General features: G+C 36.6%; 1 protein-coding gene across 1 annotated transcript; it reads right to left on the reverse strand.

Annotated features, from left to right (window-relative positions):
• Window positions 1–6,602: 6,602 nt before the first annotated feature.
• Window positions 6,603–10,963, reverse strand: tusc2b (tumor suppressor 2, mitochondrial calcium regulator b). The gene is made up of 4 exons (XM_051095487.1): window positions 10,801–10,963; window positions 10,099–10,305; window positions 7,637–7,757; window positions 6,603–7,510 (listed from the first exon to the last, which is right to left on the reverse strand). The coding sequence occupies exons 2-4, from the start codon at window positions 10,248–10,250 to the stop codon at window positions 7,445–7,447; spliced, it is 339 nt and encodes a 112-aa protein (XP_050951444.1). The 5' UTR covers window positions 10,251–10,305; window positions 10,801–10,963; the 3' UTR covers window positions 6,603–7,444.
• Window positions 10,964–11,264: the final 301 nt, after the last annotated feature.

Consider the following 11,264-nt stretch of genomic DNA (forward strand, 5'->3'; position numbering starts at 1 on the left):
GAAAGATAGTTTAGAGAGATGTTGCTAACATGTTGCTAGTATATTGTTAGCATAATTTTAACATGATTAGCATGTTGTTAGCATGTTTCTAGTATGATTAGCATTTTCTAGTATGTTGTTAGCATGATTAAAATGTTACTAGCATGTTGCTAGCCTGTTTTTAACATGACTAGCATGTTACTAACAAGCTGCTAGCATTTTTAACGCAATTAAAATGTTAAAATGATAAAACTGTTAAAACCAACCTAAGCAGATTGGCTGGTCTTAGCTGGTTTTAGCTGGTCTCCCAGCCTGACCAGCTAAGGGAGTGGCCAAACCCCCTGTAAAACTAGCCTGCTGACCAGCTATGACCAGCTAAAACCAGGCTGAAGCAAAAAAAGAAAAGAAAAAGTTAACATGTTAAAACCAGCTCTAAAAACAGACAGAAACCAGTTAAAACCAGCTGATTTAGCAAAAAGCTAGCTAAAGATCAGCTGATTTAGGCTAAAACCAGCCAATTTGTCGCTGTTTTTGTTTAAATTAGCTGGTTTCTAGTGTTTTTTTTTTTTTTTTTTTTCAGCTGGTTTTAGCAGTTTTTATTTTGTTTTGTTTTTGCTAAATCAGTTTTTGCTAAACTGTTTTTAGCTGATTCTTTACTGAATAAGCTGGTTTTAACTGGTTTTAAGCTGTTTTAACTAAATCAGCTGGTTTTAGCTGGTGTTAGCTTGTATTGTTAAAATGTTTTTTTTGTTTTTTTTTTTTTTTACATAAATCGGCTGGTTTTAGCTGGTTTCTAGTGGTTTTTGTTAAAATCAGCTGGTTTTAACTGGCTTGTTGGTAAATCAGCCTTTTTTAAACAGGTTCTTGCTGATTCTTTTCTGAATAAGCTGATTTTAACTGGTTTTAGCTTTTGTTAGCTAGCATAAAAACAGCTAAAACCAGCCAATTTTAACAATACCAGCTAACACCAGTAAAAACCAGCTTATTCAGTAAAGAATTGGCTAAAAAAATTTTTTTAGCTGGTAGTAGAATAACAGTAGAAAAAATGTTTCTACTGTTATGCTATGTAAATAGCAGCTAAACATTTTTTTTTTTAGCTGTTTTAACAAAAACAGCTAGAAACCAGTTACAACCAGCTGATTTAGTAAAAAAAAAAACCTTAAAACCAGCTTATTCAGTAAAGAATTAGCTAAAAACCAGATTAAAAAGCTGATTAGTAAAAAGCCAGCTAAAAAACATCTAAAACCATTTGATTTAATAAAAAAGCAGCTAGAAACCAGTTCAAACCAGCTGATTTCACAAAAAGCTCACTTAAACCCAGCTGGTTTTGACAGAAACAGCTAGAAACCAGGTAATACCATAAATCCAGTCATTTTATGAGGAATTAACACAATCTGGAATTTTATGCGAGGGCGAAAGATTTCGCCATGCAGATTTCGCAACAGTTTCATGTTGGTCACACCTTTGCAGAAACATAAAGCTGTTTGTGCTTAGTACATTGCTATTGACAAAAGACTTTTTTTAGACATCTTTGACTGTTGTGCTTGTGTCTCGCACATAACAGCAACTTCGTAGTTCAACTTTTAAAAAGTCTTGACACTTTGCGTAAATGTAGCCCAACAATCGCCTTATGTTTTTTGCAGGCAGTTTAAACAATGACATCAGTGGAGTCCGAAAGGCTTGTTTAGAGTGAGTAACCCTGAGTAAAAATCAATCAGCTCTGTCTTCACTAATCAGAAGATCGATAACCGACCTCCTATTTCTGAGCGAAGCCATCATCGTGTTTGACGAAGCCAGTAAACACAGCTGAACTGCTCTCCATGCCATTCTCCTGTTTCCTCTCCTCTGCTGACTCAGGAGTGGCTTTCGGGGGGTTTTGCGGAGAAAGCAAAGAACAGAGACCTGTAAGTAAAAACAAGAGAGAGATTGAATCCTTAAAACCCACAAGCTCAGCAATAACATGGAGCTTTATTGAAAAATGGATCGGAAGACACTGAAATCTGATTATAAGCACACAAGCTGTTCTGACAGAAACTTATCTACATCTAGGATGGCCTAAGAGTGGGTACATTTTCAACAAATTTTAATTTCTGTGTGAACTAATCCTTTAAAATCACGTGCACTTCCAGTGACCGGTTTCCTGCGTCAGCGAATTGGACGAGTGCGAATAATTCCCCTTGATCAGCCTGTTCCTCTCCCAGGGCCCATGACTCTGTTGGTCAGGACAGTCACTGTTCGGAAGGGAAGGAAGGTCAGTGCCACCAGCAGGACGTGGACCCCTGGCACGGCAAGAATGAGGCTGCCGTGCGTCAATAGCCCGGAGAACGTTCACGGTACCCAAGGACACATCATTGAAAAGGGCTATGTGAGTTTTTCTAAACAATCCCATTATGAAAAAATAGGCATTTGGGGGATGTTTGTTTTCTATGCTACAAACTCACCATAAAGCAAAATTTATAGGCTTTAGGAACATTTACGGCACAACTGAGAGTTTGGAACATTCCAGTTCGCATGGCTGAATATTTGAGATACATAAACGCTGTTGCCTAATGAGCCTGAGGTTTCAATTATTGAGGATCATCTGAAAGCAATTAAGTAGAGCCCAGGATCAGCTCTGCACACACTCTCAGTGACTATGTACTAGAGTACTGCATACTATTTAGGGGTTCAAATACATAGTGCTGAAATCCCATTGTAATTGTCAGAATGGCCAAGGATCTGCAATCTCAGTAACTGACTGGGCAGACCAAACCGTAAGTCGTAGAGACTTGAAACTTGGAGGGATGGTAGTACTCACACTGTCTACAACAGTCTCAACCCTATTCCTGGAGATCTACCTTCATGCAGAGTTCAGCTCCAACCCTGATCAAACACACCTGAACCAACTAATAGGGACCTGAAGGAGCACTTGATAATTACATGAAGGTGTGTTTGATCAGGGTTGGAACTAAACTCTGCAGGAAGGTAGATCTCCAGGAACAGGGTTGGGCACCCCTGGTCTACAACGTCACCAAGGCTCGCCCCAATTGTCCTTACGGGGGCGCTACAGTGATCAAAAGTACGAAATCACTCATAACTCCCAAACCGTTTGTTGCAGACTCAGGTGTCTTATGTCGTTGGAATCCTTGGCTCACGCCTGGGATCCGTCACTGGTGAAATTTTTGGGTATTTTGCAAACTAATCCAAAGTTTTTCACCTGATCGGAACCAAAATAGTGCAGGAAGATTCTCCGGAGAGTGAATATCAATAATTGTCAAAAAAAGTTGAAGCGACACCAAAACGTTCAAAAGGGGCAAGGCCTGCCTTTACTAAAACAGCTATAACTTTTGAACGGAAAGAGATATCTCGACCAAACTCAGAACATGTATGAAACAGTTGAATCTGAGGTCACACGAAAACGTTGCAGAGCTTGGCCACTTGGTGGCGCTATAAGATGGAAAAAACATTTAAAAAGTCCATAACTATGCAATCGTTTGTCCTATCGACATGAAAATTGGTGTGTACGTTCTTGGTCCAAAGTGCCACATGCGTCTATAAGAACATTTGAGTATCTCAAAAAACATGACCACCATAAGGTGATTAACTTTGAGCACCTATTAGACGAAACTCGGTGGGCCGAAATTTAAAGGAAATCAGCCACCGGGGGCAATATACCATTTTGCAAGGGTGTAAAATTACTGTATATTGCAGAGTTTTTCACATGTATGCACGATATTCATGTCATACGATATACCTCCTCATTCCAAACAACTTCGCCTCTAGAACCACTGCTGTCAATCAAACCGTTTGTTAAATGGTTGAGAAAATGTAAAAAATTACTTTTACGAACTAGTCCTAGGTTTTTTGCCCGATCGGAACCAAACCAGTGCAGAAAGGTTCTCTGGACAATTAGTTTTCAGTCAGTTTTACTTTATGGCAAATTTGTACGAGTTCATTTGTATGTTTTCATATAACTTGCTAATGCCCCACTGAGGGTTGAGTTTATGGGTGCAGCTTCATGCTTGCTTTTTTATTACAAATTGTAAATTTTCTTATGAATCACATTGTACAAATATGTACGAAATTCGTACCTATTCTCGTCAGAAAGGTTTGGCACACTGCACAGTGTAGGCTATACTGTGTGCAATAACCCAGCAGGCACTGGATGTCAATATAAAGTCAGGTTGACATTGGACCAGATGTTGCGTTTTGGTTGAAAATGAAAATCAGGTTGATGTCAATATGACATTGACTTAATGTTGGATTTTGGTTACACAACCTACAAAACAACAAAATATCAACATCAGTTGACGTTGGTATTGGACACTGAATTTTGGTCCCCCAATGTCGCAACCGAAATTAACCAAATATCAACGTTTTATACCTTCCAATAAAAGTGTAGTACTCTCAGCTTCACTGAACACACTGAACCATGTTTCAATCCATTTCCTCCAAAATCTATGCAGAAAAAGGCAAAAACTAAAATTTGAGGGGGAAAAACACAAACAGGCATTCTTTTTATAAATAGCATACTGCACACAATAAGCATGCTATAAAACAGCATGAATAGTATGTTAGTATTCCATTTCAAACATATTGTATAACATACAAGTACAGTGCACCGAAACATTGGTCTGTTATTTAATGCAAATCTAACCAAGCCACTACTAGCCACTACTAGATACTATCTGCTAATGCTAAATGCAGCTGCACAGCTGAGATAGATGGAAGCTTCCATCTAATTCTGAGTCAGTTTGTATGTGGGAGTGTTTAATTGCAGATTTGGGATATGAAATTGTTTCAAATGTACTGAAGTAGTTTGAGTAACTCATATGATGGAGATTACAAGTCTCCAGGCACAGCAACTAAAAGGCATCACAGCTCATTCTTGGCCTCTCCAAGGAAATTATTGCTAATCTTCAGAAAACCAAGTGGGAATAGACGTCCCAATTAGGAATATGGGTGGGTGTGAGACTGTAGTTCCTTAAAGATGGAATCATAGATATGGAATGTAGATCCAATTCAGCATGTCATAAAAAATAGATTAATGAGATCTTTATATTTTCTGAAGAAAATGTTGTTCTGGGAAAAAGCTAAACATGTTATTTGCTTGCTAAAGTGTCCTTAGTGGATAATAGCACGACACTATGCGGTAACTAGCTTGTTCTGAGTAGCTGCTAGTTGGCTGTTCTGGCCAGAGACAATAAATCCCACCCAAGTCTCCATGATGGAATTCTTCACTCATTTTATCCTCTGTAAGCCAATTATACAGCTCCAGCCAGCAACTATGAAATTAAATTTTCTACTTATCAGATTGTGTTTTATTAATGTCTGTATACCATCTAGCCTTAACCCAAATGGTGGTGGAAGACTTACACCACAAAATGTAATATTTAAGGCTCCTTTACAAGAATAACTAGCCTGTAGACCTAAGAGAAACAAGCGTGCACACATCATTATAATTTTGTCTTTGAACTTACATTTTTTGCGTAGCTCTATATAGCTGTTGAAGAGTTATTAGCTGTTGGATTTACATATTATAGAGCTGTTGAAAGTCATCATGTGCATTGTAATGTTCGAAGTCATAACAAATGTCAGCAGACCGGAAAGACTTTAAAACGAGCGGTTCATTCATAAATTCGTACCACGTTCACGCTGTGGAAACACAAACTGGGGACAGAAGACAACGACCGCAGTGATGAAAAGGGGCGGAGCTACAAACGGTCTATATTAGCATCCACGTCAACGCAAGCTAAAGCGGTGTTTACTATAAACACGCGTACGTTCTTCAGACCAAGATGGATTCTGATTAGCTGTGAGTGTTTTTATGATTCATGAGCTGGACACAGTAGTTTTTAAAGTGATTCCAACTATATGGTTCCACTGTTATCATTATAGTTGTGAGCTTCCTCATTCATAAGGAACGCAAGTTATCATTATCATTCTTGTCTTGAACAGGTCTTTAGTTTAAGTGGTTTGTTCAAATCATTCATCTAATGAGACTTGATTTAGCAATAATCCAATAAATTCAGCTTCCCTCAAGTCCAAATGATTTTCCTAAGTTTCCGCCAGTGCCTTTGTTCAGTTCAGCAATTTGCATTGCTGGAAAACAGTCTTCGTAATGATAAAAGTTTCCTTTAGCAAAGATAGCATGCTCTTTTGTTTGTGGATGGAACATGAAGGAAAGGAAACAAAGGTTGAGTTCAGTCCTGTGGAAAGAACAATAGAGTTCGGCTAAAGGACAGCGGGGGAAAAACAGACTGCAGGTGGAAAAGACAGGCGACTGGTGAAGACATAAAATAGCTTGAAGTGTTTGTCCTGTTGGCTGTTGTGGAAGGAACGCAATTTAACTAATCACTGAAAACAAAATAAATATTGGTTTCAGGACCATAAAACAACATTAACTCACCTTTAGCCCCATTTACTGACAACATACTGGAACAGTTCACCCAGTGCACTCATTGTTAGGCTATCAAAGATGTAGATGAGTTTGTTTCTTGATTAGAACAGGTTTGGAGAAATTCAGCATTACATCACTTGCTCACCAATGGATCGTCTGCAGTGAATGGGTGCCGTCAGAATGAGAGTCCAGACAGCTGATAAAAACGTCACAGTAATCCAGTGCATTTTGTGTATGAAGAAATAAAAAAACACTGTTTGATGCGCATTTATACGTGGTATTTTCTTTAATGCCATCTGGTCATTTTAACTGTAATAAATAAAGACTGCCACAACAGTGAGAGGGGGCGGGGCTTCTCACAGTGACTGGCAGCACCGTGACAGTCAGTGCCTCAGCCGTCCAATCAGGGAGCGGCAGCATTTCCATCATCCAATCAGCATACAAACAAATCACAGCATAGTAAACAGCCATTGATTCTTTCCTACTGGCTGAAAAGAAAGCAGAATCAGGTCTATAGGAACTACATGCAAAAATCAGGCTGTAGTTTTACTCAATTTTGTACTAACCCTAACTGCGTTACCTCTACGAACATCGCGTCTTGACGATCTGCGAAGCTCTGCTTGTTACACAATGCCCTTCAATTTATGCATACAAATCCAACCTGATCTTTCCAAAGGCTTCTTTGAAATTCTAAACGGAACGTTCTAGAAGGTCCTCCAGAGTCCTTCACGATGTGCTCCTCATAAAAGTCAAACATCGCTAAATATTCTCTATCTCTATGGCCACATACAAACAAACATACACTCATATACAAACCACACTTAGTGTCTTGGCAGTACAGCCCATAATAGTCTTCATGTGGATGATTACGAGAAAACGAAAAGAGTCAGGACATCATTGTCAGGCCGCAGCCTCTTCTCAGTCACACAGCCGGAGCATCTCACGGCTCGTTTGCCAGGATTCCACATACACGCGTCAAGCCCTCCCAAACACAAGGGGGCGCTACACAGCAAGCGTGTCCGGGATCCAGCGGGCGGGAGGAAAATTGAGGGGGGACGGATACTTCGCAGAAGGTCAACGACGGCATCAAACTTCACAGATGACGACCGGAAAATCGACATGGATACAAGGGTGATCCAACTTGATGATTCCCTACGAAAAAATTCACGATAAAATGTCATCATAATTCGTAATGCTAAAAGTTAAGATAATAAAACCTTTAGTTAAAGATAAAAATCACACAGCGAATGTTTGGAAAACACTCCCATGCTGACTAACCTGAGGTATGAGATTCTTGTGGATTCGTTTTAGTTTGGCTTTCTTGCGGCCGTTTTTCGTTACTACCGTTTCTTCGTAAAACTCGTGGGCGAGGTCGCCGTCCTCATCGAAGTACAAAGAGCTTCAAAACATGAATACAAATAAAAAAACCAAACAAAAAAAACATACAAATGCAAAGTTTAATACATTTTACAAGTCTAATGGTCCGTTCAAACCAAGAATGATAATCGTTGATTATCGTTATTATAAACCGCATGCTGCGGCTTTGTCATCTGCCAATTTAAATGTTCTTAAAAGCAGGATTGATTCTGATTGGTTGTCAATGTTTTTATTGTTTATCAGTTAGGGGAAAAAACTCATTTTAAAAACGATTTTAACAGAATTGTTGCTCTGTGACATTATCGTTATAATTACTTGTAGAAGTGGAACAAATGTGAAAACTTTTAGCTATAGTTATAGCTTGGAAAGGCCTCAAGGAAAAAAAATATTTTTTTTGCATTCCACTGCGCAGATTTGCCGTAGTTTTTCTACGTAAACACCAGTTAAAACATAAAAAAATTGTAATAAAAATGTTAAAAAGATTTTGAGACAAATATTCTATTTTCCCATAGAAATAGTACCCGACAATGGCATTACAACACTAGGTGTGTTTCCATTACAGATTTGCAATATTTTATAAACGTTGATAAAAACAGTATAGCGAAATGACGGCGTTTCCATTAATCAATGCCGAGTCATTAAAACTGTCATTAAAACTATATAATTACCTCATTAAAATTACATATTTTTTTGTAATAACAAGATGTTGTCGTTAAAATGTCTTTTCGCAATAACGAGATGCTGTCAATAAAACAATCTCATTAAAATGACTTTTTCTCGTATCTCATTTTTTTTTCGTAATGAGATGTTGTTAAAACGACATCTTTTCTTGTTAAAATTACATCTTTTCTCGTAATAACGAGATGTTGTTGTTAAAAAACATCTTTTCTCGTAATAACGAGATGCCGTCGTTAAAACGACAATTATCTAATTAAAGCCACATTTTCTTGTTAAAACTACATTTTTTCGTAATAAGATGCTGTCGTTAAAACGAATTTTCATTAAAACATTTTTTCTCGTAATGAGATGTCGTTAAAACGGCATCTTTTCTTGTTAAAACAACATCTTTTCTTTTAATAACGAGATATGTCGTTAAAACATCTTTTCTCATAATATCGAGATGCTATGTTGTTAAAATGACAATTATCTCATTAAAAGGACATCTTTTCTCGTTAAAACAATTTTTGTCTCGTAATACAAAATGTTGTTAAAACATCTTTTCTCGTAATAACGAGATGCTATGTCCGTAAAACGACAATTCTCATTATAATTTTTCTCGTAATGAGATGTCATTAAAATTACATCTTTTCTCATGATAACGAGATGCCAAGTTGTTAAAACGACAATTATTTAATTAAAACAACATCTTTTCTTGTTAAAAGAATTTTCTCATAATAATATGATGTTATGTCATTAAAACTACATCTTTTCTCGTAAAAACCAGATGCATTACACGTGATGCGTTTCCATCACAGATTTGCACAAATTCTTTATGATATTTTGAAGAGACATAGACGTTATCTTTAGCAAAGCAGCTACTGTGTAATCTACAAAAAAATATTTATTTATAAACTATTTTTTATTTGATTGTTTTGCATAAATGTTTAACAACTTTTTTTTACGTCAAAAAGTAGATTAAATGATACACAGTTAAAACTTAAAAATGTATAATTTATTAATGTATGTAATCGTTTAATTGTTTAATTTATACATGTATGTAATAATTTATATTTAAACATGTATTTGATATCATTTTCTTTGTGCATTATGCATGCTTAATTACTAGGTTGCTTCATTTTTATTTTTAAAGAAAATATGTAATAAAAATTAAAGATTTGGAAACAAATATTACATTTTCCCATATTATTTATTATTTGATGGTTCTGCATAAACTTTTTTTTTATGAAAAAGCAGATTAAATAATAATTAAAAATGTGTTGCGCATATCAGTTGTCAGATACTTAAAAATTTGTTGACCTCTAATAAAAAAAAAAAATTACATTTTCTTAATTACAGTTTAAAGATTTGCTATCTTAATTACATTTTAAACATTTACACACAAATAAGATGAGTAATATACATATAGTCAGCCGCTCATTATTGCAAAATAAAACCTGACCACTCTGCCAAGGCTTATTTTGCAATAATGTATCATAGTATGTGTACTTTGTCCTTTACTGAACACTAAAGGTTCAGTTACCTCAATGACAATGAACAGTTTGAAAACATTACTTTCAAAATCTGCAGTGAAATTCAAGAATGTGTGTTTTCCCAGATCATCTGTTTCTCAGTGTATCTGACAGAGTGGTCCAGTTATGCTGTCTGAAATCAAGTCACATGAGTGAAGCTGTGGTTATATTTACCTCCTCCTGGTAAACACGAAAGGCGTCGCGTTTCGGATGCTCCGCACCCGGGCCAGGCTCTGCTCTTGGCCGTCTTTGGCAGGTTCATCTCCACCACCCGAACCAGAGAACGGCCAGTAGCCTTTACCTTTAGACCCGCTGCCACCCATCATGGGCTGCAGAACATTCTCCTCCTGCTCGCCTCACACTCAGGACGGCTGTACAGCTCTGGAGGAAGAAGAAATGGACTGTTATTAATCTCATACTGTTAAATATTGACATATTTGAACAGATAATGTCAGTCATGATGAAATATGGCTACTTTTTATGACATGGGAAACCTGGGATCTCTGCTTTCCCACTCAAACACTTCACTAAAGGCAAACCCATTTTAGGTTGTTTTACATTCTTAAAATGTTAAATTTGACATCATATTTTATGTAACAACATTTTTTTCCTCAGCATTAGCATGTAGCATTTTAAAACATGACAGATTGTGTTTGACAGCCATATAATTGAGCAAAAACAAGAGTTCAATTGATTATTTTTCATTAATTAAACTTGCATATAAGCACTGTTACAAAATAATCACACTGCGCCGAATTATTTTATTTTTAATAGACTAAATTGATTTAGCTTTCATGCTAATACTGCTAACATCATCATAATGTCCTACAACGTTTATAACATAACATTTTTCATGTTTATAATGATGACACTTACTTGAATGAAGTCTCCTGGAGTTAAATGAAACAGAACAGCAGAAATAACGCAAATTAACAACGGTTTGAACAGATTTATTGAGTGTGGAAAGTCACTCACAAACGAAACGCTGCAGATCACACAGTGAATCAAGACACGCTCAACAGCTCCTGTTAAAACCGGAAATTACATGGGAGCGCCTCAGTGAGGAGAATGGATAGAATAAAAGTTCTGGAGTTTTATAGAATAAAAGTGTTTATTTTATTTTTATTTCCAGTCAAATGTATTTATTTTGTCATGTCGTTTCATTTTATTGTCGCTTGATTTTTATTTTCTCAAGGTTTTATTTAATCAAAATGAAAGATTCTGAGACAATTTACTTTTCCATATGATAAGCACCCAAACAGCAGAATTAAAAGATATCCTACAAAGACATTTATTTAATATACTGTCCACAATTTATATATATATATAGATAGATAGAT

Source organism: Labeo rohita, chromosome 22, assembly GCF_022985175.1.
Source record: "Labeo rohita strain BAU-BD-2019 chromosome 22, IGBB_LRoh.1.0, whole genome shotgun sequence".
Lineage (NCBI taxonomy): Eukaryota > Metazoa > Chordata > Actinopteri > Cypriniformes > Cyprinidae > Labeo > Labeo rohita.